Source organism: Loxodonta africana, chromosome 22 (genome assembly GCF_030014295.1).
Source record: "Loxodonta africana isolate mLoxAfr1 chromosome 22, mLoxAfr1.hap2, whole genome shotgun sequence".
In the NCBI taxonomy this organism is placed as follows: domain Eukaryota; kingdom Metazoa; phylum Chordata; class Mammalia; order Proboscidea; family Elephantidae; genus Loxodonta; species Loxodonta africana.
The window spans coordinates 24,173,131-24,198,905 of record NC_087363.1 but is presented as its reverse complement, the minus strand read 5'-3'; the positions used below and the strand labels follow the sequence as shown (position 1 = coordinate 24,198,905).

Sequence of the window (25,775 nt, the reverse complement as noted above, 5' to 3'; positions counted from 1 at the left end):
CTGTGGAGTTGATTCCGACTCATAGCGACCCTATAGGACAGAGTAGAACTGCCCCACAGAGTTTCCAAGGAGCGCCTAGCAGATTCGAACTGCCGACCCTTTGGTTAGCAGCCGTAGCACTTAACCACTACGCCACCAGGGTTTCCTCGTGTATCTCTATGACTGGCAATTCCACTCATAGGGATTGCCATGGATTGAACTGTGTCCTCCCAAAAATATATGTCTACTTGGTTAAGCCATGATTCCCAGTTTTATGGTTGTCCTCCATTTTGTGATTGTAATTTTTTGTTAAGAGGATTAGGGTGGGACGTAACACCCTTACTCAGGTCGCCTCCCTGAACCAATGTAAAGGGAGCTTCCCTGGGGTGTGGCCTGCACCACTCTCTCTCTCAAGAGATAAAAGGAAAGGAAAGCAAGCAGAGAGTTCTGGACCTCAAACCACCAAGAAAGAGGCACTAGGAGCAGAGCGTGTCCTTTGGACACGGGGTTCCTGTGCCTGAGAAGCTCCTCGATCATGGGAAGATTGAGGACAAGGGCCTTCCTCCAGAGCCGACAGAGAGAAACCCTTCCCCTGGAGCTGACACCTTGAATTTGGACTTGTAGCCTACTTTACTGTGAGGAAATAAACTTCTCTTTGTTAAAGCCATCCACTTGTGGTATTTCTATTATAGCAGCACTAGATGACTAAGACATGGATACTTTCAACAACTTTTCACAGGGCTCCACAAAAGGAGGTAGGAAAAAGTATACAAGGATGCCAACTACAGTTATCTATGTGGCAACAGTTTGGACTCACACATGGAGAATGACACAGCTGTGGTGGGCATGGGCCAGTTGTGTCAGATGGAGGGGTCTTACAGACATTGCACTGAATACAAAAAGTCAGGAGGTTTGTTGTACCCTAAAATGTGTCCACTAAACAAGATAGACTTTGCAAGAACACAGTCAATCCAAAGGATACACTTTAAACACAGTAGACTGGTTGCTTACAGGGCAGGAGGGGAATGGGAGTGGGTACAGGAGCTTCAAGTAAATACATAAGATGGAGGGGAGGTGGTCATGTCTACACTAATGATGATCACTTACCATGAGCTGGGGAATATGACCATCTCGACCCTCTCCAGCTGAGACCAAACACAGAGCGTGGTAAAGGGAGACACACACATGGAACAGTCCACTCCCCCAACGCACAGTGCAAATCCATGGGCCATGCCAACAGAACGCAAGCATGACTCACACTGGGGCACATGCCCATGCACGCCCTCCAGGGCCCACAAGCTGGCACCTGTGCAAGTCACTCACCCACCCCCCAGGTACACACACATACTATAGAGTACACTCACACCAAGACACCCACCCTGAGGACATGCTGATACAAGTATATGTCCAGGGGCAAGCCCCCCGGATTGGGGAAGACAGGGGCCAGGGACTAACTGAGCAGGGTCTGGGGAGTCCAGTGCAGAACAGAGGTTCCCCAGCCCCTCCTGGTCCAATGCTCCAAGTGATGATCGAGAGGACTGAGATTACAGAGGGGCAAAGTTATTTCTCTTCTACGTGTTCTCCAGCTGGGGACAGACTCAGGCTGCCCACCCTGTGATCCATTAGTGCACCCACCTGTCCTTAGGCGTGGGACACTGTTCCTTGTTCCACACGAATTTCTTCAGCACATCAGCACAGCAGTACTGGTTGTAACAGGTACCACAGCAGAACACAGGACAGGACTTGAGAAAGAGGCTGTGTACACACAGCTCACCATGGACTGGAGCAGAGAAACACACCTGTTGACCTGTGACCTCAGCCATGCCCCAGCCAGCACAGCAGCAGGCACCAGCATACTGGGCATCTCTAAGCCATCCTACCCATTGATGCCTCTCCACCCTGTTCAGCCTTGTCCTCTCCCCTGGGCCACAGCAAAGGCCCCCTAAATGGGCTCCCTCTCTCCCCGACCAGTCTGCTTGCCATCTGATGGGACAGTGAACTTCCTGAACGTGAGTCTGATCTTCCCTGGTAGAGTCCATGAAGCAGTGTCTAGACTACAAAGGGCCTTGAAGGTCACATCAATTTTCCAGCTCACCCACATTCTGCCCATATTCTTGCCTGTTTCCCTTCCCCCACATTCTACTCATCCTTCAAAGCCTTACTCAAAGGCTACCTCCTATAGAAGCTACCTGAGCCCAGCAGTCACATGGCTGAAGAGTATCACCCCCAGCTACCTGCTGGGGGCCAGGCACGGGACTATCTAGCTCTTAACCCTCATTCCCTTGGCCCATCATCCAGCCACAGCATCCTCAGCCTCTGATGGACATTACAACTTCTGGGACTTGACCCTCACAGGTCACCCCATAACCTATACAGGCTGTCTCCTAACCAATTCACTGTCAGCCACAGTCACACCCACCGACACATACACAGACATTCCCTAGAACAACAGAAAGAGCTTAACCCCAGGCCAGGCCAGCAGCAGGTGCCCGGAAAATGTCTGTGTCCTCAGTGGCCAGGGCTCTGAAGCAGCTGCACCATCTAAAGGCAGTGGCACAACCCCCAGAGCCATCACAAGGCTCATAGCCACAATGTTAGGATCTAGGGACACCCTTATAGGCCAGGGTGAGAACAGAGCCCCGTATATAAGACCATGCTGGGGAGACCCAGCAAACAAGTATGAAAAATGACTCAGGGCTTTGGGTGGCCACAAGGTTTGCAAACCTCACAGGAAGACACTATGTCCCCATGCATCATTAGGTTACATTAGCAGAGATCTAGTGCCCACAAGTGGGGAGGGGATAGTCACTGGGCCTCTGCCTAAGCAGACCCCACATGGAACACCCAGGCCAGCAGGGTATAGATGACTATGGCAGGCTGGGAATGGGTCTGATGATAACCCCTGAGATGGGGGGTACATCATCCTGGAAACAGTCCTGGCACAGTACATAGACGCTGGAGACCCAGCCTGGCCAGGCCGTGGGCAGCATGTGGTGTCTGAAGACCCAGTCTGGTCAGTGTATCACACACCCTGGGGCCATCCGTAGACAGAGGCCCAAAGTGGCAGGTCCTGACAGATCCCTGCTTTGGGCAAAGCTGCGGGGCAGAGGATGGAACCACCAACAGGCTCAGACCAGCCAGCTGACCACCTGCCAGCAGGTAAAATCATAATGGCCCACACTATCCATATGGCTCAGAGAAACCCATTTTCAGCAGGGTCCTTACAGGAGCAGCCACAGGCCAGCTGGAGGCTCTGGGCTGGGGCTGAAGACACACACCAGTGAGTTTGTTTGGGCCAAGTGACCATGGTACAAAAGCTCTTCTTCTGATCCCCAGATGCTCTCAACAAGCCTCTCCAGACCTCACCAGCCCAGGGACTCTCCTACAGGTTCACTCAAGGGGTCTGCTGATTCTGATCTCAGGACTCCCGATTCTCACTCTCCCACCCCCAGGAACCCACTCACCCCGGAGGGTTCTGGAGGGTTCTTTGTCTTCCCAAGGCTGAGGCTGGAGACTGTTCCAATTCCCAACCCTGAAAGGCCCCCAGCCAGCACTCCCCCATCTGTGAATCATCGGGCTACAGTCAACAACCATAGCTGTGTCTCCTCCAACCAGAGGCTCCATCCTCACTGCCTAGCATTTCCATGAGCACAAGGGCCATGAAAGTAGAAAATCCTACCAGTAAAAAAAATAGAGCCCCAAAATTCTGGGGGTACACCCCCTGGGAACATCAGAGAGAACGCAAACCCCTCCCCACCATCCCAGGTCAGAACAAAGGTGGCATCTCCTGGAGTCTGGGTAGTGTCAGTTCAGGCATAAAAGGGTGCTGGGGTGGAGGAGAGGTCAGTCCTGGAGGTTCGCTGACTGCCTCGGGGTTATTAGAGGTCGGTGGGGGACACTGTGGGTCTGGTGCTGCCTGGACTGGTTCCAGGGACAGGGTGGACGAGCCTGTCCCCAACCCCCAAACGTGGCCAGGACGCCCCTCCCCCCACAGGCTCACCACCGGGAGGCGGCGGGAGCAGCAGCAGTAACAGCACGACTCGCAGCGCGGGGACCGGCGCAGCCATCGCGGGGCGGGCGGGCGGACGGACGGACAGACTGACCGACAGACAAGGGTCGCGGTGGTTCAGCGGCCTCAGCAGCCCGCACGACCTGGCCGCTTCCTCGCCCCGCCCGGCGGGTTCCCGGAACTCCCGCCCGGGAGGCCGAGGAGGGGAACGGGGGGAGAGGACACCCCTCGCCGCCTCCGGGTAGGTTCCACGCCCGGGGCCTGTGAGAACGTTCGGGCCCGTTTCCGGGACTGGGGCAGGCGCCGGCGACGCACCGAAGTTGCCGTCTGCTCACCGAGTACTTTCTGAGTCCCCAACCTTGGGGGCTCTGAGGGGGACCCAGCGGGAATCTGCATCTTAACACTGGAGCCTCTGCTGTGTGCAGCAGGATGCCGACCACAGCCTCTCCCCGCGCCTCATTTACCTCACCTGCCCAGTAGATCCTCGCTCACCCGAGCGTTACCCGAGGACCAGGTGAAGTGGCGTGGAAACAGTGCCCAGAGCAGACCTTGGCATACATTAGTGCAGACAGAAGCTTTTAAACTTGGAGACACTCACCTTAGGACAGGAATGGCAGGATCTACATGCATTCCCAGGAAACAAAAGGTCGAGATGTAGGTAGTCAAACCAGCTGGCGCTACCCCCCAGGTGGTGACCCACTCCCTCCTAGCCAAAAGGACAATCTTTACATTTTAAAGAACTTCAAGCTGAAGCTGATCTCATCTACAATCAACCATTAATCCCCTACCCTTCCTTTGTTCTCAGTGTATAAATACACCTTTCTCCCCTTGGAGCCCTGGTGGCTCAGTGGTTAAGCATTTTGCTGCTAACCAAAAGGTCCACCAGCTGCTCCTTGGAAACCCTATGGGGCAGTTCGACTGTGTCCTATAGGGTCACTATGAATCTCAATCTACTCGAAGGCAATGGGTTTGGGTTTTTGGTTTCTCCCCTTGAAGGACCAAGCACTTTGTATTTTTACCTAGTGCAGCCCAGCTATAGCTGTTCTATTCCTCAATAAAACTCCTTTTCTTTTACTCCTCACAGAGCACAAGATTTTCTTCATTGACAGTAGATGCCAGTAGTAGTACTGCTGAAAACCCCAATCAGCACCCCTTCTGCCCCTTTCTTTGTCTTGCTAACCACAAGCTTGTTTTGAGCAACATTTTTCAGGAAGTCACAGCAGGTAGTGGCTCCATCCACTGAACTAGCCCAAGCTACACCTTGAAGCATGTGCAAATTGGAGAGATCAGGTCCTTCAACCCACCCTGGACTTGATTGTCACCGGAAAGAATGATATTTCTCAGCCCATGATTTCACCCGATTCCATTTCAGAAGCAAGGGGTTCCACTGCACATGTAGCCAACAAAAGATGATTTAATATCCAGACCTCCAAGTATGGACATGGGAGGGCTAAGGGTGGAGAGTTCCAGGTACCAAACCCAACCCCCGACGCCATTGGAAACAAAAAGGTCCCCAGCCCCCTTAGACGGTGAGCACGTGGCCTTATGGTCACTAGACCCTGCGTTGCTCCTTGTCTGCCCAGACAATAAATTTCCACTTTCTGTTTCCCTTGCAACTGGTGGTGTGGCATCCGTCTTATTTAGATCAGCTAATAGGACAGGACAAGAACCTTCGTTCGGCTACAATGCCAGTTCCCTTCTGGAAGCCCAGTACAGAGGCTGCCCAGGACTGGCTCTGAGGACATTTCATCCCCCGAGTCCCCTGAGGCAACACCTCCACCCCATGGGGATGGGCCTGCCTGGTTCAGGTGGTCTGGTCTGAGGGTAGAAACTGGCCCAGGGCACACACTGGGCCACCTCCTGACACAGGGAAGCAGAGCTAGTCTTCATCCTTGTCTGTGTGGGGAGCATGTGCTCTCACAAGACACACTGAGATGGGACAATGGTGAACAGGCCAGCGGAACCTTCTTGCTGTGGGGCTGGTGTCTGGGCACAGCCAGGGAAAGAGAATTGGAGCAATCTTCCCTTCCTGCCCAGGGTTCCTGGCCTGCTGCCCACCCTGTGCTTGGCACACGAAACATCATATTAACAAGGCAGCTGACCTGGCATTTACACCCCGTGTACCACCACATCGTTCTCACCTGAGGGCAGGGGCATCTCTGTGGACAAAGAAGCAGGCCTGAGAGAACAGCCTGGGATGTGCCCAGGGCCGGTTTCTGGACTCTGGGGTGTGAGAACAGGAAGAAGAAGGGCAGACTTTCCCATAAGCTCCCATCACCACCTGGTAAAGCAAGAAGAAAGATTTTATTCCCCATATGTCCCAAGAGGCAAAAGTGGGAAACAGACAAGCATGCTGCCAGAGCTATGTTTGTCTGAGTCTGAGGAATGTAACAGAAATCATCCATATATGTAGACATTACAAGTGGGGCTCAATGGCAGTAGGTATTTTTTTAAATCATCTAAGCTTCACCTTTTCACAGATTGGCTAAAAACTGCTGAATCATGGTTCTATATTTTGAACTGTCTTTCTTAATAATCACTGCACAGATTGGCTAAAAACGCTGAATCATGGTTCTATATTTTGAACTGTCTTTCTTAATAATCACTGGTACAAGTTTCAATAATGACAGTCAGGAGGGTCTTCACTGGTCCAACAAATATTACTATTTACTAAATGCTAATATTTTTTTAATAGAAAAATAGGGTTGCTATGAATCAGAATTGACTCAACAACACACAAAAATAACGACAATAGAAGAAGATAAAAGTGGAAAATATGTCAGTCTTTTGTACTGTTTCTGGATTGAATTGGGTCCCCCAAAAATGTGTATCAACTTGGCTAGGCCATGATTCCCAGTATTGTGTGGTTTCCACCATTTTGTGATCTGATGTGATTATCCTATGTGCTGTAAATCCTAACTTCTATGATGTTAATGGGGAAGGATTAGAGGGAGTTATGTTAATGAGGCAGGACTCAATCTACAAGAGTAGGGTGTATCTGGAGTCAATCTCTTTTGAGATATAAAAAGAGACAAGCAAGCAGAGAGGAGGAGGATCTTCTACCACCCGGAATGAAAAACCACAAGGGGACCAAGTCTGTTGGACCCAAGGTCCCTGCGCTGGAGAAGCTCCTAAACCAGGGGAAGACTTATGATGAGGACCTCCCCCAAGAGCTGACAGAGAGAGAAAGCCTTCCCCTGAGCTGGCACCCTTGAATTTGGACTTCTAGCCTCCTAGACTGGGAGAGAATAAATTTCTCTTTGTTAAAGTCATCCACTTGCGGTATTCTGTTATAGCAACACTAGATAACTAAGACAGTGCTCTATCTAAGTATTTGTTTATGTGAAAGATTTCCTAGAAGATGTTTTCCAAGATCATCCTAGCTATTGTTTTTATACTTCAGGACACATCAACTGGGTCCTTGTGGCTCCAGCTGGGTCACATTCTTTATACTCCATGACAGGGAATAATCGTTCCAATTTTAACTCCTAAGCCAGGGATGAGGGTGACTGTCCCCAGGTAGGGTCCCTTCTATGCAGTCCCTAAAATTGGGTGACGTGAAGGTCTGGTAGAAGGATCACAATGAGGGACCTGAGCCACATACTCCCTGAACAGCCTAGCCTCACCCAGCCAAGCTACCTCAGTTCCACTCTCAGCAGCTTAACACCACAACCCAGGTCCCCTGCCCCATGAAAAATGGCCACCACATACTCCCCTGGCTTCTCCTTGTTCCAAGCCCCAGGTGCCCACCCTAGTGATTCCTTATTGCATTTGGTACCCTTGCTCACAAACTTGATTCTGCTTCATTATCAAGTCCCTCCACCCATCCCCTCATCGAGATCCTAAGAGTTAGCCTTTCTCACTTCCCATCACCTGCCGTTAGCCTCTCTGCTCTGACGCCCTCATTCTCCTCCTCCCTGACCTTTTCAGTATGGGGTTCTCCCACGCCCCCTCACCTGCCCATACCTGTCATAGAGCAAAATCATGAAGCCTGGTTAAAATTGAAAGTAAAGAGTTTTATTGAGGGGACAGAGACAGCTGCAGCACAAAAGAATACTGCAATGGGGAAATGTGAAGTCCCAGCAAATGGAACACATGTATTCAAGACGGAACGTCTTAGTTATCTAGTGCTGCTGTAACAGAAATACCACAAGTGGATGGTTTTAACAAAGAGAAATTTATTCTCTCACAGTCTAGGAGGCTAGAAGTCTGAATTTAGGGTGCCAGCTCCAGGGGAAGGCTTTCTGTCTCTGTCGACCCTGAGGGAAGGTCCTTGTCATCAATTTTCCCCTGGTCTAGGAGCACCTCAGCACAGGAACCCAGGTCCAAAGGATGCACGCATACTCCTGGCTCTCCTTGCTTGGTGGTAATGAGGTCCCCCAGACTTTCTGCTTGCTTCTCTCTTTTTATCTCAAAAGAGATTGACTCAAGATGCAACCTAATCTTGCAGATCAAGTCCTGACTCGTTAACATAACCTCTGCCTCTAATCCTGCCTCATTAACATCGTAGAGGTAGGATTTACAACACCTAGAAAAATCACGTCAGTTGATAAAATGGTGGACAATCACACAATACTGGGAACCATGGCCTAGCCAAATTGCTACACATTTTGCGGGGGACACAATTCAACCCATAACAGGCAGTAAATGGGGGCACATGGTTATAGGGCTAGAGGAGGAAGTACAAAACATAATATTCTGATTGGTTTACAGTGACTAAGGTCAGTCGAAGATGAGACAAAGCATAATCTTTGGCATTATTGGTTACGTGAATACTTTGATTGGCTAACAGACATAGTTGAAAGACGTGGGGTCAAGGGGGATCTTCATATTGGTTACAAACCAATGACATGACAGAAATTTTCTGGAGTGGTCTGTTAAAAGTTACCTTACCCCAAAGGAGATTGGGAACAAAGAGTTTCCATCAGGGAACAAATGAGTTTCCATGAGGTATCCACATTCTTTAAACTGGCCATAAAGATACTTATTTCCTTAACAATAATAGGGGTTGGATCCTAGGAGAGTAGAGTCTAGGAGAAAGGTTATGTGACCCTAATAATATTCCCCAGCATGTTTTCTCCTTTTTCAAAAGGCAGGACTGAGAACTTGACATAACTAATGCCATGATGAACCTGTAAGTTTTTCTCCTTCTTCTGTCTGCCTCCTCCTTCGCATACCTTTGTTAATGATCTTGTTTTGACCCAGTGCTAATGACAGTTGTTCTTTGTTTTATCTGATGCAAAGAACTTTGTTTTGTTCTATGACTTACAACCCCCCACCCCCAGGAAAATCAGAGCTCCGGTGTCTGATATGTATGTCTTTAGCCTGATAAAGAGATGTCCGGCATGTATCTTTCTTGTCTGATAAAGTCTTTTGTCACTATTTTGTAATGAAAGGCTCTTCCTCTGGCCATCTGCACACTAGAATGACACTTCTAACCCCTGTAAAAATTCTATATAAGCTCTAATATAAAACTGTTCTTTGGGACTCCAGAGAGACAGCCTGTGTTGCTTCCAGGTCCCCGGTGATATATATATATATATATCCTGAATAAATTTTCTCACTCTTTTTGACTTAGAGTACCTTTCATTGGCCCAACTGCTCCAGGGCACAGACCCTAATTGGGTAACAGGTTACACTGAACTCTTACAGTTAGCTCAGCCTTTTTATAAATAGGTCCCATGCTCTGTTTTGATTTTATCCCTTATCATACCTCACAGACAAGATCCTGTGAAAAACTTCAGGAGGGGCTCAAGAACCCATCCAGGGCTGTGTATGGGCAGGAGGGGTTGGAGGCCAAGAACACAGTACCCACTGCCGTCGAGTCAATTCCGACTCACAGCGACCCGATAGGACAGAGAAGAACTGCCCCATAGAGTTTCTAAGGAGCGCATGGAGATTTGAACTGCCGACCTTTTGGTTAGCAACCATAACACTTAACCACTACACCACCAGGGTTTCCAAGTGGATTGGAAATCACAGTCCATGCATGTTCCCTATGGGCCAGGTCTTCCTCAAATGACCACTCCAAGGCAGAAACCACCTCTGTGTCAAATGTGGGAGGTCTCATCAAGATTGAGGGGACACAAACCCAGGCAAAGACACATGATATAAGGACCCAGACTAGCTGGACCAGGCAATGCCAGGCCACAGGGAAAAGATGGAGAGGACAGGGGCAGTTAGAGACTGATACACCGGTCCCACCCCCTCAGTCATTTTTCACTGGGCCTCTCTCCACCTGCCTTTTCCCTTCAGCAGGTATGACCCCCACTGCTTGGAGGAAATCAGCTCTACCTTAAATTCTACCCTTCCCCCCAGGCTTTCTGAAACAGCTCACACCTCATATCAGAGCACAGCCCCACGCACCCCTTGCTTGAGGCCAATGGTACTCCAGGGCCCTCCCTTGTATCCCCATCCTCTCCCTCTACATTTCAGTGTTTTACTGCCTGCAGGAATCCTACACCATCTGTTTGTTGACTTCTTTATCTCCCACCCATGCCTCAGCCCCTGCCCCCTAAAATTTGAGGCACTTGAGAAGAAGACTTGAGGTTCGAGTGTGATTCCTCTGTAGCTAGTTCTGTTTCCACCCTAGCAACAGCCATCTTCTGCGCAGGAATAATCATGAAACTAAGAAATGTCCAGCGATGATGATGCAACTACACCGTGACTCCCCTGAGAGAGAAATGTCTGGTAATGGTCATGTAACTACCCTGTGATGCCCCCACTGTCACATACCCTTATGATTGCCACATTGTAACCAATCTAAGAAAGACACATATATCCTTTTAAGCCAATCGCCTTATGAGCTTCTGCCACAGGAAGTCCTGCCTTACTAGTTCCCACCACAGGAAGTCCTGCCTTAAAATGATCTACACTACCAATTGAGTAATGTCTTTCAATGATCTAAGTCTGTAATTACCAATCAAGTAATGTCTTTCAATGATCTCAGTTTGTAAATACCAATCAAGTACTGTACTTCATGTCCTTTGTTTCCCCCTTATAAAATGTCACTGCTGAGTCACCATATTGGATTACTGGGTTCCACTGCATAGAATTCAATCTATCTCTAGCTTGATCTCTTTACTTACAATAAACTCCTCAATTTTACATTAATCAGAGTACGGACACAGTACACTATAATATTTCAATGGCATAGTTTGCAGGATTTTGAAGAAATATTCATCTTTAGCATTCCTGAGAAGTTGTGGAGCCAGTTTGCCCTGGTATCAGCAAGGGCCCTTTGTGCCCAGAACCATCTTCTTGAATTCTTGGGGCCCACTGGAGGTAAGCCTCTCAGACTGAAGCCTCCACTTATTGCAAAGATGGCTCTTTAAGAGGTTTATTGGCTATCTTTTCTCTGCACCTTCATTTTCTGCTCATCTCCTGAGCATTATTATTGAACTTTATTTTTGGTGCATCATAAGGTTTTCACACGCATTTAGGTTTTTAATACTTGGAAGTTTCTCAGTAAGACTGGAAATGCCACATCCAAAACTGGGGCCGGCCACCCTAATGGGACCCTTGCAGCTCCTTCTGGCCCAGGTTCAGTCTTGTATTTAGGCTGATGGCATGCACTCACTGAAGGAAATTTAAAAGACCAATGTTCATTGTAGGGATTATTTAACTAAACTAATCTGCACAGTAGATTTTTTTTTTTTTTAATCTGCACAGTAGATTAATGGCTAAGGGCTCCCATATAAAACAAAACTAATAAGATACATTTTTTTTTATTAGTACTTGGAAGGTTCTAAAATAAATCAAAATATTAAATTTGCCTTCTTACAGGAGACCATTTCAAAACAAGCTAAACGAATTAAAAGTTACAGAGTCAAAGCTCTGTAACCTCACCAGATACCTACCTGGCAACAGTCCCTATAGTCTCCCTTTCCCAAAACGGCAGAGGCCCCAGCACCTATAATCCACCCTTAGCCTCACTCAGCTTCCTTACCCTCCCTCCACCCTTCCAGCAGCCACTCCTCTTTACCCACATTTACTGTCCTACCATCCAAAAATACTTTATCCCAACTCTCATAATTCCCTAAAGAACTATTAGAAGAAGAAAAATGTATTTCTGAGATGTCCTTTAAAATACCCGGAAGAGGCTGAGGAACTTCCTCATGTTACATTCATCCCATAGTCTAAAGTGGAACTACACGCCATTGTAAAGAAGTTTCCCAATCCATGCAAAAATCCCTGCAAGTTAAGCCAGGAATTTAAAATTTTAACTGACACTTATAAACCGGGCCTGGCTGACTTACATAATTTAATAAAATATATTAATCAGACCAAATGAATATATGCTTCCTTTGTCCTACCTCCCAACTGGCCTGCTCATTAAACTAAGAGAGAATGCCCCAGAGAGAATGCGCCTCAGTATCTCCTATGTGCTCTGTGTGGAAACTGCTGCCAGGAGTGGTGGTGTTCTACAGGCAGAAGGGAAGGAGACAGTAGGAAGGCTGTGCACTGGCTGCTTCTCTTCGTCCCCCTGCCTTATCCCTAGTGGGGCTGGATAGGCAAGGTAAGCATGATGGGTCCAGCCCCGGTGGTGGCAACGGCTGGAGGCAACAGCACTTACTCCTCCTAACGCCAGCTCCTGTGGCCCTGATAAAACTATTCACAGGCTGGCTGTGCCTGAGCCTGGTGTCTTTGTGGCTGGTGCGGAGGTTATGGACATTCCATTCACCCCCTCCCTGCATGTAAACATAACAAGTGGCTCAGGCAGGTTGGCAGAGGCTGCAGGCAGAAAGAGGAGAAAAAAAAAAAGGCCACCAGGTATGGGACCCAATCCAGGGCAGGGATCATGGCAGGAACCTGGCAGCCCAGTCTTCTTGCACTTGGCCCAACTATTGTGCTGAGTGGTGCAGTGTGCAGGCAGCCAGGCCCTCACCCCACCATGCTGGTCTTTTGGAAAGTTCTCCCCACAATCCCCAGGTGGTTGGCTCTAGCCATGCAGCACATCTTGTTGCCTAGCACGGGCAGTGAACAGCTTCCCCTCTCCCCCTCTCCAGGCCCCAGATCATGGGTGCCTAGGAGCTGTGCATTGTTCCCAGACCCCCAGCAGTAATTGCAGAAGCTCACCCCCTCCCAGAGTTTGCTCCTGGCAGCAGAATGCGAGGAACTTTAGACTGATGCATGGTGAAAGGTATCCATCTGACACTGAGGCCTGGGATTTAAGGACTAGACCAAATCTATTATCCCAGACAGCCTTCATAACCTCTGACCAACAAAATAAAAAGCTGGTTCCTCTTTCTGTTTAGTTGAATCTCTGAACATACAAAGGGTCTACATTGTTGCAATAAATTAATAATTTACTGGGCTGTTCTAACTCTCAACAGTTATGTCTTACCAATAGTGTCCTGTTGAAAAATTACAGTTAGCCCAACTTCTGTTACGTACTTGAGACACATTATCTCAGCAAAGAGAGACAGTGTAAACCCCAAAATAAACAAGAGACTATCTTAGCTTATTCTGTCCCAACTACAAAAAAAAAAAAAAAAATTAAACAGAATTGTTAGAATTCTGTGGTTACTACGGAACTCGGATGTCAAATATTTCTTTAGTGACTCAACCTCTTTACCATTATCTTAAGAATTCGAAGCCTAACCCCTTTCAACTATCCAAGGATGGCCAAAAAAGCCATCACTCAAATAAAAGGAGTATTAACACTTCTAGAGTAAAAAAAAATACATAAATTTTTTTTTTTTTTTTTTTTTACTCTAGGGTTTCCTGATTATAATTCAATCTTTTCACTTTTTGTCCACAGGACTTTTAAGAATACTCCACAAATTCTCATTCAAAAATACAGAGCGCAATAGAAACTCATTGGTTATTATAGTTATTATAGTATCCAGCTGAACCTCCTTGCCCTAGAGCAGTCACTACAACTGCTAGACTAATTAAGACCACAGAAGGTATAGTTTTGAGTAATTTTTTTTTAACATTTACATTCCTCAGTGTTAGCCATTCTAAATTCAACGTTAACTCAACATCTTCTTACAAAGTTCTCCTTTTGGCAGCTTCTGATATTCAGTTACATACTGTAACCTCTCTGAATCCAGCTACGTGGTTACGTTTACCTAGTGATCCTTAAATCCTACTAAACGGCTTTTGTCTCCTAGGCAACATTTACAAAAAAAAAAAAAGACCCATTATCAAATCCTGCATTAATCCTATTTGTTGATGGGTCATATTTAAAGGTTAAACCCTCCAGCTGTCATTACCAGGGAGGATATGCCATGACCACTTCCACTGAGGTCCTCGAAAGTGGCATCCTTTCTGACGTCACTTCAGCTCAGCCAGCTGAACTGATCACACTCGCAACAGCTTGCAACTGGCTTCTAGACAAGCAGTAATTATTTACATAGATTTGCAGTATGGTTTTTTTTTAACTACTCGTGATTCTGGCATGTTATGGAAATAAAGAGGGTTCCTAACTTCTTCTAGGACCTAAGTTAAAAATAGCCCTTTAGTAGCAGAACTCCTGGAAGCTCTTTTGCTACCTTGTGAGATCACTGTAATTAAAATTCAGGCCTATCAACCCAAAGGGGTTTCATGAACAGGGAATCATTAAAATAAACAACTTAGCTGATAGAGCAGCTAAACAGGCTGCTTCCCAATCTCTAATTTGAAAGACCGAAACATGGGATCTCGGGTCGAGTTGGTATCTCAGGACACCAGAGTCTCACATGTATGGCTCACCTAAAAGTGATGCTTGCCTGCCCTCAGTAGCCATCACTCTCGCCTTCTCCCATCCTCTCTGACTCATTCTTTTGGGTCTCAGCTAAACATCACCTCTTCCAGGCAGTCTCCCAAGATGCCAAGTCTAGGTTAGAGCTCCCCTGCGTGTTCTCACAGCCCCTGGGCTCCCCCAAACCAACATCAACCCTGGGTCATGTAGGTGTCTTCTGTTACTTTGGGACTTGGTCAGGTTGGGACCCATTTGTTTCCTGTATCCAGCCTGGGGCTGTGTTCACTGTAGCTGCTTGAGAACAGGAACAGTGAATAAAGAGTCCCCTTCAGCCCACCAGCCACTAGCCCCAGATCATGCACCCAGAGGATGGGCTGCCCTCAGTGCCCCAGCTCTCTGTGCGCCACCCTACCCCATCCCCAGTATTGAGCATGATGGATTTTAGCTGTTTATGAATCTGCCTCCCTAAGAACTGTGGCAACTTTAGTCACGTGCCTCTTGTATCCACTCAGGGCCTGGCACACAGTAGTGTCCTGTCCCAGGTTGTCTTCCACTCTCCCCTCCTGGTCCATCCTCCACCCAACTCTGTCCTAGGGGATCCCTTGCCATCCTCTGTTTCTTGTTGGGCACAGCCAATAGAAGGCAGTGGCAGGAGGTCAGAGAGTGGGAGGAGAGTGAACATGGAAGCTTGTTACCCACTCCTTCCCTGTGGGCAGTAACCCCCCACCAGCTACAGCTTTCACTGGGTGCACCCAGAGCCTTAAGGCTGAGGAATTAGAACCTTATCTTGAAGGTTACAGGGAGCCACTAATCTGGATTTAGGAAGATCCCTCTGGTGGACAGATTATAGAAACTGAAACTGGAAGTAGGGGGCCATTAGGGGAACTGGAGGTGGTGGTCCCACCAGGTTCCAATAACCATTCCTTGCCTTGCCCCTACTGGCCTAGAAGTGGAACGGCTCTCTGGTGACACCACCCTGGGTGCAGCACCAAGTTATTACCAGGGGTGGGTGGGAGGAGAAAAGGGGGAGTTATTGCTTAAGGGGTACTAAGTTTCTGTTAAGGGTGATGAAAAAAAAATTGGAAACAGTGTTGATGGTTGCACAATACAGTGAACATAATGTCACTTAACTGTACACGTGAAAATGGTTGAAATGGCAAATGTTTTGTTACATACACTTGTCATGGGTTGTGTACCCCAAAAAGGTGTCAACTGGGTCAGGCCATGATTCCCAGTATTCTTTGGTTGTCCTCTATTTTGCCATTGTAATTTTATGTTAAAGATGATTAGGGTGGGATTTTAACACCCTTACCAGGTCACATCCCTGATCCATCCAATGTAAAGGGAGTTTCCCTGGGGCTTGGCCTGCACCACCTTTTATCTCTCAAGAGATAAAAAGGAAAGGGATATATGAAAGAACTCAGAGGAATCAGATGACCACCAACTCCAGCCTCTTCTGCACCACTCCCTGAAGACCTCATAAGGTAAGAGAAAATCAACATTTCTCACACCCCACTCCCCAACTTAATATCTCCAGTGCCTTGAATTAGAGATAGATTCCAGCATGTTGGAGGACCCTATTACAAAGTCAAGCCAAGAGGGAATGGCTTTTATGTATCAAAAGAATCATAAGACTATGTTAGTTTATGCTGGCCAAAATATGAAGAATATGTTTGGGAATAGATTCTCCGAGGTATTAGACCAAGGAGATAAGAATGTAAATTCGGATTGGATGGAATTTAGGACTGCACTTAGCTGAAACTTTGATTGTGCTGGGTCAAGCCTTTGGGGGTTGTTCTAATTTTCATTGGTTGGCTGAATGAAAGCTGAGTCTCACTAAATGAAGTCGATATGCCAAAAGCTCTGTGGTGTAATGCAGAGGAAAGAATCCAAAGGCTTAGGAAGAATCATTCATTTGTTCAAGATAAATGTTGGATTGAATTTTTCATAGACAAATCACTTACCTTTTCCCAAAATGAGTCCCTGGAGAAGGCCCAGAAGATATTCCCTTCACCAAAGGCCTTCGAAGTTCAGCGTCCCTGAAAAGCACTGTTCTCTGTGGGTCAGGGATTCTAGTGGAAGGCACTACAGTCAAAACAGCTCCTTGATACAAGAACCCTGGGGCAACAGGGGCCAAGTAGCAGTGCTGAGTTGTCAGAAGAGAGGCAGGTGTGGTGACCTTCACATGCCAGTGGGACTTACAGGTAATAGGAATGGTCAGACCTGAAGGGATCTTTGGCAGTAGGTCCCTGATCACCAGGCCCCTAGGACCAAAATAGAGAGAGAGGACAGTACAGTTCTATTTGATGTACATATCAAAAGAACTTAGGTCTAACCAGCAGAGGCCTGACCAAAACAGAAAGGACCATGTACCAATCTTTCAGACAAGATCAGTTCACAAACCCAGGGGCCCTTGAAGGAAGTGGGGTGGGTGCCCTTTAAGAACAGCCCTGTGAAAATGGCATAGGTTCATGCTAGCACTTTCCTCATGATGCTCCCCAGAGACCTTCAGCCATTAATCATGGTGTGACAGACACTATTTCTGGTCTACCACAAAGCCATTTTTCCCTTTTAATAATTTTGTTCAAATAATAATGTGCCCAGCTCCAGGAGATAACTAATGATTGGTCTAAATCAAACATGACAACACTCCCCTGTGCTACTGTATGGTTTAACAGTGGTATCCAAATACATTATAAGTCAAGTGTTGTTGAAACCTATGTCTTTGCAACACATTCCAGTCTATTGAAATATCCCCAATCCTATCTAATGGCTATTGTTTCCTTGCAACCCACAATACCACAGAATTCCTTAACATGACAATAATATAACTGCCCTTTCTAGGTTGTTAGGACAATGGACTTGAAAAAAAATTCTGGTAGTGGATTCTCCCACAAATGTGCCTCTTGCTCAGAGGTAAGGGCCCACACCCTAGACAGCCCAGAAAAAGCTTGGGACCTGCTTGGGAGCCAGGCCCAGGGCTCATTTCAGGGCAAGACAATGCCCTCACCAGAGACGGATAAGCTCGGGGTGGGAGCTAAACCAAAGACCACGACACACCTAGGACAAAGATCAAAACGTGGAGAGTCTACAGAGCTGGCCAGAAAGAACACCCCACAAATGAAGAGCTGGTTGCAAGATATAACCTTAAATTATTGTGTTTTAAAGAAGTGTTTATTGCAAAGAATGCTGGACATAGTGTGATGTATGGCTGAGGTTCGACGCCATCCATTCCAGGAAACGTAGGAAAACGTCTGCAACATGAGCAGATTAACCATCACAGCTACAACATGGCACCCAATGACCCAGCATGGGGTGGCCCATGCAGAGCCCACTCCAGGGCAGAGGCCAGAGAGAGGCACTGTACTAAGTAGTCCATGCTGTGACCCCTGACCCCCCAGATACCATCTGTGTGCAGAGGGGAGGCCTCGGTGGTCTCACCTCAGCCAGCTAGAGGTCCTGGGAGAAGTGGTAACATGCGGATCCCCATGCCCTGCCGCTGACTAAAGGGACTTGGCTATGGCTCACAAGTGAGTGCGTTCCGGTGACCAAAAGTCACCAAAATCCAAGGGGCACAGAAGCAGAGGCCACAGTCCCCACGTCCCAAAGGCAGGGGCATGGTCCTCTGGCCCCAGGTCTAAGCAAGGGGCCCTCGGGGACACGGAGTGCTACCCCCTCCCTGCTGAGAGGGGCTTGGGTCTCTGAGAGGAGTCCCAGAGGATGACCCCGCCCATCCACAGCTGCTGCTGCACACGAGGCGGCGGGACCACTAGCTTGGATGGTGATGCCGACTCCTCTCAGAAGCAGTGGTACCTGCAGGCTACGAAGCCCTGGAGGGCTGGGAAGGGTGGGCTGCTCTGCCTGAAATAGCCCAAGAAAGGTTCTGGGGACAAAGTAGACTTCAAGATCCTGGGGCCTGGCTTCTTCAAGGTCTACCTGCAGACAGCTGGGTACCCGACTGCAAATCCAGCCACTTTCTGACCTAGCTCCATAACTTGCTGGCCAGCAAGTCACCCCCTTGGATGGTCTGTTTGCCCAGCTGTATAACAGAGCTGGGCCCCACTGCCCAGCCTGCCTCTCTGGGCCCAGAGGAACACAGGGGCATAACAGACACCAGGCCTCACAGGCCCATTTTCACCAGGCTCACAGGACCAGGAATCAAAAGCTGTGGCATGCTTGGGACTGCCTCCAGGCTCTGTCCCTTCCCCTCCCCAGTCTCAGAGGTAGGGGTCCGCAAACACCAGGACAGGCTATACCGGTCCATGCCTAGCTCTTCTGAGGAACGCAGGGCAAACGCCTGTGCCTGCCCCCACTGTATGTACCTGTGTGGATACAGCAGCAGGTATGGGCCGCTGCCTCCCAGCTCTCAGCATGCATGGCGGGGAAGGGAGGCTGGACAGCATTCTCTACCTGAGCACGGGGAAGGGAACTCAGACAACTGCCCATCTTTAAGTGGTTTCACCACAAGAGCAGCTGGGAGGAGCAGCCTTGGCTGCTGGTGTCCCCAGTATTTCAGTGGAAGCCCAACTGGGAAGGGGTGACCACGATGCCCCCTCCTTGAGTGTTTCTGTGCGTCTGAAGTGCTGAAAGCACGCTGCTTTCATGAAGGCCCACATATGTAAGGCCTGGCCAGCGGCTGTCCTGGGAAGCATCTGCCTGGACTGAGACCCTTCAGTTCCTGGTGGGGAAGGATGAGGTGGCAGAAGCTCTGAATCCTGTGAAGCCCTTGCCTCTGGCTCAGGAAGTGGCTCAGGAGGACAGCAGAGGCCCTATAAGGGGTTGTCAGGGCCACCCCAGGCAGGTCAGCCACAGTGGGTACAGCACAACAGTGAAGCACTTTCCATTTCACATTTCAGGGGTTCACACTTTACAAAGCCAGCCGGACCCAGTGAGAGAGAACACCTAAAAGCCGCAACAGGACCAGGCGCTGGGAAAACTCTCACTAGACTGCGCAGATCCGGTCTGGCTGAGCGATTCTTAGCAGCAGGTCAGGAACCACATACAGCCCAGTCACTGACTGTCAACAAGGAGGCAGGTGGGCTGGGGCAGGAGCTCTGGGCACCGCCAGCACACACTGCTTCAAGAGCACTCCTGCATGATGACTGTCACACAGACCAGGGGGCCTGGAATGACCTCGTCGGCAGAGATCAATGCCTGCCCAGGGTCGCAGTGGATGAGACACGGTCACTGGTGAGCAGGGACTGTGACGAGGGCTTCCTCTGGTGGCCTTGAGATATCTACATTCTGGAAAACACAGAATATCACCTGTGGCAAGAATAGGCGGGCAGACCACTGCCTGCGTTTGTCATCACTGCAACTGGCTGGGCTCACATTCTCACCCAAGACCCCTATCTCCCCCAAGAATGCTCGCTGGGTCAAGGGACTCTCAACACGTAAGGGAGGGGCAAATGAACACAGGCGGGTGGGGGATGCACTCGCTTGCACCCTGTCCTCAGCTAAACATGGCACCGCTGGGCCAGAGATAGACACATGTTATGCCCTCCACTGTAGACAGGTCAGGTGTTAACCAGAGCGGGGCCACCCCCACCTTCTGCCTCAGGGTTTTGGTCACCTGGGAGGGAACACCTGGCTTGGAGCTTACATCCTCGTCAGTGGGGGCAGGAAAGCGGGGACCAGCTCCTGAGGGTGCTGCTCTCCTGGCTCTAGGTGTTGGTGGACGAGTGTCAGATGTAGCCCCGGCAGCCTGCAGACATCTAGTCTGCAACCTGGCTGTCCCCTCAGGGCCAGGACACAGCTCCCACCCCTGAGGCCCTCAGCTGCAGTCAGCCCCACCAAGCTGCGGAGCCCAGAACCGTCCACAGCCTGCGGAGCTCAGGGCACCTCAGGCCTGAGGAAGTGGGGCCTTGAGACTTCCCTCAGCCCTATGAGCTTGTGACCCCAGTCCTGGCGGCCCATCCTCCCAGCCAGGGGCCCTCACAGCCAGCACCTGCAGGAGCAGGTTACTGATGACCTGGGCGGCAGCCCCATGTAGTGCGACACGCCAGATCTGCAGGTAGGGAGGCCTGGCTCCTGCAGCCCATACCCAGGTTCATAGGGCCGACACCAGAATTGCAGGGGTGGGTGCCATTTTCACTGGGGAGACCAGCTTCCTGAGAACCCTCTTTCCCACCACAGCTTGCCCCCAAGAATGAACCAGGAGACCCTGGGATTCTGCCCACCCGAAAAAAAACTATCTGGAAACACGGTGGTCAGCAGAAGTGTGCCTCTCAGAGGGACCACACAGAAGTGGGCAGAGTGGCTGTCAGCTGCTGCCCTGAGGAGCAGCCTTTCACCATCACCCTGTCAGTGCTGCGGCCTATGCTGCCTGGGCTTTCCTCAGCACAAGAGATGCCTGTTAGGACACGCCTTCCCTTGTGACCTGGGGTGCCAGACCGGGGCTGGATCAGACTTGGCCAAGACGTGGACAAGACCAGACTCTCAAGGCAAATGGGGAAGTCCAGCAGAGTGACTGGCCCTAGCTAGGGGTAGCAGCCTTGGAAGAAAGGGGACATATGCACATGTCTCTGCCTGCAGGGGTTAAGGCCAAGGGGCTTCAGGGGAGCAGGGGCACCTGGCAAGCCAGGCAGGACGTCCTGGTCCAGCCCAAGGCCTGTACCCTTGGCACGAACCCAGGGCCTAAGCAGGACCCACCACAGATGGCAACAGTCAGGACTGAGGCCCCAGGAGTCTCCTCTGTGCAGTGGACTCTGGAAACTGGGACTGGGGTCCCAGAAGGGGCAGTCCTGCCCTCAGCCTCAGTGGGAAGGGGAGCCAGCATGGGGGCAGGGCCCCACATGGGCAGTGAAAGTGGTCTGGCCAACACTGGGAGGAGCTTCTGCCTTAAACAAGGCACCTGGGGAACACAGGGTGATGAATGGCTCTCGGCACATGCTTGGCCCTGGTCCCAAAAAAGCATGTTACTGGTGTAATTTTTAAGGGTGCATGAGTTGGAAAAAGTGCTCATGAGGTCTGAGGGAGGAGGGTGGGAGAATGGCCACCTGTGCCCTTGCAAGCCCCCAGCCTCTTCCCAGCTGGGACCACAGTCCTCGACTCAGATCTCATAGGGGGCCACTGGGGAGCCCCTCATGTACCAGGAACTACCACACCCAGGCTCAGGTACATCCCAGCCTGGCAGCCCACCTCCAAGGATCTCTCCACCCCCAGGGCAGCAGGCTTTGGGGAAGTGCCCACCTCAGGCTTATCCCCAGAGCCATGGTCCTACTAACAATAGAATAGCCTTGGGAGAGAACAACCCTGACAGACAACTCCAGCTTAATCTGGCAGGCGTCCCAGCTAGGCCTGGCCCTGGGTGATGCTATGTCTGGGTATCCCTGGGAATATGTCCACTACCCCAGCAGTGACTCCATAGCTACCTGAGGCCTGTCCCGGTGCGTGTTCACGGCCTCCACATTCAGGAATATGGACTCCACTTTACAACCTGCCAAAGGGAAGATGCAAATCCATTCCACCTCCAGAAAAGCACCTGGAGCCACAGGGTAGAGACATCTCCCAGGAGGTGGCTTGGGCATCGTGGAATGGAGCAGACCTCTTACCTTCACCCAAGTCCTCCCATGGGGTGCCCGGCGAGGAAGGCAGCCCGTCAGGCCTGTGCTTACCCACATGTGACGGCCCAGTGCAGCCTTGGCGTGGAGCCAATACTCAGACATGGCCACACTGAAGCTCCAAGCTGCTACCCAACCCGGGACTGAGAGCAGTCTGAGGAGTAACTGGCCTAAGCTCCACACGGGCCACTTAATCAATAGAGCCCCCAAACCATCCATACCCCAACCCTGCCATACGAGGCCAAATCAACTGCTGAAACATCGTACCAGGTGCTCAATGCCACGGGAGGCAAGAGGATTATCATGCGTTGGAATGACGCCAGCCACCAGTGAGCTTTACTCTCTCCCAGAACCACAGCAGGACCACCTGAGCCGGGCCTGGCGGACTGTGTTCAAGACGGTGATGCCAAGGTCAGGGATGAGCAAGTGTGCAGAGTGAGTGAGGGCACAGGAGGCTCAAACTACTCTGCAGCCAGGGTATTTTAAGGTCTGGGCTCTGGGAGCTATGGGGCTATGCAGAGGAAAAGCTCTTCACATGGGTGGGAGAGGGTGGAAGGTCACTAGGGAGGCTTTCTGTGGCCACATATGGGTCCCATGGGCATCTTTTAAAAAGTAGATCCTTAAAGGCAGTGGGGTAGTGGAGGAAGAGTTGGCTCTAACTTGAATTTTTAAGGGATTTACTGAAAACCAGGGAACCAAGGTCAATGTACAGGATGCTTCCTTACCATAAGCCATGGGGGTCAACTTCAGGACTGTGTGCAGCGGACACTTGAGGTAGGGCAGCTGTTCTGTGGACACAGACAGGGAGAGCTGGCATGCCAGGGAAGCTCTGCTGACAGTCCCCGCCCCCACCCACTTACACATACCCTCCTCCCTGGGGGCAGGGCACTCACCTGCCGCCTTGTCAAGGAAGTAGGCCAGGAGGCAGCGCATCACAGCCTGGTGGCAGATGACCAGCACATTTTCCTGCCTCTCCAGCTCCATGATGACAGGCTCCAGTCGCTGGACCAGGTCTTCATAGGACTGCAAGGGCAAGCAGGGGAGGGTCCCTCAGGCCTAGAAGTGCCCCCTAAACCTGGTCCTTAATGCTTAGAGCCCCCTTTCCCCCCCCCCCAGCACAGGGCTGATCTCTCAGGCTTGGCGTGGGAGCTGGGATGGCCACAGTGTCTCCCCAGGGGGTAGAGATGGAGACATTTGGATAATAAGTCACCTTCCCACTCTTGGAACTCCTCATAGGAGGCTGTGGCTGAGTCTCCTCAGGCCTAGCTCTTAAGGGAGTGGGGGCAGGCGGCTCAATGCACAGCCCAGGAGACTGGTGTCCAGCTTGGCAGGGAGTAGGGGGGCAGTGGGTGGCCTGGGGAAGGGGCCACCTCCCCCATCCTAGGGCCAGGCCCTTGCAGGACTCTGAGGGTAAGGCTAGGTTGCCTCAGGCCTCAATCCAGAGGGGCCACCTCTGTGCCTCACCCATGTGGCCCTAGTCTGAACCCACCCACCCTCAGCACCTAGAATTCACATGCAGGCAACTGATGATTGGTGGAAAAGATACTGCTAACCTCCAACCCACAGCAGACAGAGTGGGCAGGAAAAGTGGTGAAGGCAGGGAGAGCAAGCGCCCCTGGAACTCTGAGAGTGCAGCCTGCCTGAAGCATCTGATGTCGTTTGCTGCCCTGTACCTCCCGCGGCTGATGTAGCTGGTGAGGGAGAGACCTTGGTCTTATGTCTGTCCTTTGGCCAAACCACAGTATGGGGTTTTCACCAGGAGATGGAGCCTAAGCCCTAGGTCAAGTTTCATCCCTCTTTGCACCCACAGTTCCTTGCACACAAGCATTCCTTCAAAAAAAGGCCCAGCGCAGCTCCTGTCTAGAGGGGAGATGAGAGGGCAGAGGAGGTCAGAAGCTGGCTGAATGGACACGAAAACAGAGAGTGGAGGGAAGGAGTGTGCTGTCTCATTAGGGGGAAAGCAACCAGGAGTATACACCAAGGTGTACATAAATTTTTGTATGAGAGACTGACTTGATTTGTAAACTTTCTCTTAAAGCACAATAAAAAAAAAAAAGGCCCAGCAGTTGGAACTGGATTTGCCCCATGCTTTGATTATGGAGCAATACCTACAGGTGGATTTGTGCTGACCCCTGGTATTTCTGGAAAAATCTTAAATCAATTCTTCTTGTAACTGTAATTTCCCTGCCAATTTTTTTTCCCTTGTATCCTCAAGTTTGAATAGCCAGCTGCTTTGTTTCTGTTTACTTTCATCTGGGTTAGTTCTAAATCTGAACTCTGTTTACCTCATAGCATGATGTGGGGAAATAATTCATGTTACCCAAGGCTCATTGCCAGGGAAGAGTTCAAAAAAGGTGCCTGTGAGACTAGCGTCTGTGTGGCAGTACGTCTGCGTGTGTATGTGCGTACATGAGTCTATGGAGGGCATTTTTAGTCGGCTACTGCCCCAGGCTACCTCCCGGAAGTAGGGGTAGATGCAGGAGCCTGGGCTGACGAGGGAGTCTGAGGGAAAGTGAAAAGTATGGGTGGCTTGTGGTGGCCATGACTAATCTGCGGAAGGTCTCCTTGGGCCTGGACTCAGGGCTGGGGGTAATGCCTGAAGCAGAAGGAGGACAGGATCACCCTGTGACAAGAGGAAGCATCAGGAGGAAGTCAAAGCTCAGGACAGAGATGTGGGTGAGGTAAGAGCCAAGGCTCAGACTGGGCACAGTGTCCCCGACTCCCCGACCACTTGAGCCCTCCATGAAGGGCTGACAACTTCTTAGGAAAGGAGCTGGCCTGCGGGTGCCAGGAAGCTGTGAGCCATCTACGGGTGTCCTAGGAAAGGTAAGCCACGCAGAGCCAGGACCCTCAGCTCAGACCCTGGCCCTTCACAAATGCCACCCTTGGGAAGGAGGAAGGCATTGATGGGGAGCAGGGATCCGATGGGTCTCAGGGTTGGGAGTCGTATGCAGCACTGTACACCTACCACCCAAGGAGAGGCCTGTGGCCTGGGTCATTCAGCTGGGTATGGCGGAGCTGAAACACACCCAGGCTGGCCTGCCTCTGAGGCCAGACTCCTTCTGCTGCCCACGTAGCCTTGGCAGAGCCCCATGGGGCCCTCAGCCTCAGGCAGCACTTCCAGGCAGGCAGAAGGCAGCTGGTCCTAAATCTCAGAACCTACTTACCTCCCCCTTGGGGTACCGGTACCGGTACTTGTCCTGGTCCCGCAGGGCAAACTCCAGTGGATAATGGTCCTGAATCTCCTCGTAGGTCATTTCCTCACAGACGCCCTGGGGAGACACCAATTCATCATACCTTCCAGGCCAGAGAGACCAACTCTGTGGGTGGGTAGGTGGGGTTCCAGGTTTAGGAAACACTTCCTGGACAAAGGGGACCCTCCCAGCCTAGAGCTTAGGATCTGTCTGGAGACAGCAGCCCTTCTGGGAACACTGGGCATGGAGCAGCTACCTCATTTGTAAAAAGCTACCACATCAGTTTTGCCCACCCATTCATCCAACCATCTAACCATTCATCCGCCCATTTAGTTTATGCCACA

At 50.4% G+C, this 25,775-nt stretch overlaps 2 protein-coding genes across 10 annotated transcripts in view; both read right to left on the bottom strand.

The window, feature by feature from the left end:
- Window positions 1-4,142, bottom strand: part of SHISA5 (shisa family member 5) — a 45,171-nt gene extending 41,029 nt beyond the window's left edge. The window contains exons 1-2 of one of the 2 annotated variants that reach the window (XM_064274592.1): window positions 4,083-4,142; window positions 1,615-1,759 (exon numbers count right to left, since the gene is read on the bottom strand). Coding sequence is in view for 1 of the 2 variants with exons in the window: in XM_064274591.1 (XP_064130661.1) it covers window positions 1,615-1,759; window positions 3,980-4,046 (212 nt within the window). In the remaining variant the exon portion in view is untranslated. Of the gene's footprint in view, window positions 1-1,614; window positions 1,760-3,979; window positions 4,062-4,082 lie in introns of those variants that run through there. The other variant, XM_064274591.1, reaches the window with a different exon arrangement.
- Window positions 4,143-15,499: 11,357 nt separating this feature from the next.
- The window catches only part of PFKFB4 (6-phosphofructo-2-kinase/fructose-2,6-biphosphatase 4), a 41,193-nt gene continuing 30,917 nt past the window's right edge, over window positions 15,500-25,775 (bottom strand). For 2 of the 8 annotated variants that reach the window (XM_064274580.1, XM_023547758.2), the window contains exons 7-11: window positions 25,405-25,509; window positions 23,131-23,260; window positions 22,963-23,025; window positions 22,049-22,113; window positions 15,500-19,919 (exon numbers count right to left, since the gene is read on the bottom strand). In XM_064274580.1, coding sequence (XP_064130650.1) covers window positions 19,860-19,919; window positions 22,049-22,113; window positions 22,963-23,025; window positions 23,131-23,260; window positions 25,405-25,509 — 423 coding nt within the window. In that variant the 3' untranslated portion in view covers window positions 15,500-19,859. Of the gene's footprint in view, window positions 19,920-19,948; window positions 20,339-22,048; window positions 22,114-22,962; window positions 23,048-23,130; window positions 23,261-25,404; window positions 25,510-25,775 lie in introns of those variants that run through there. The other 6 variants (XM_023547755.2, XM_023547756.2, XM_010589830.3 and 3 more) reach the window with 5 other exon arrangements.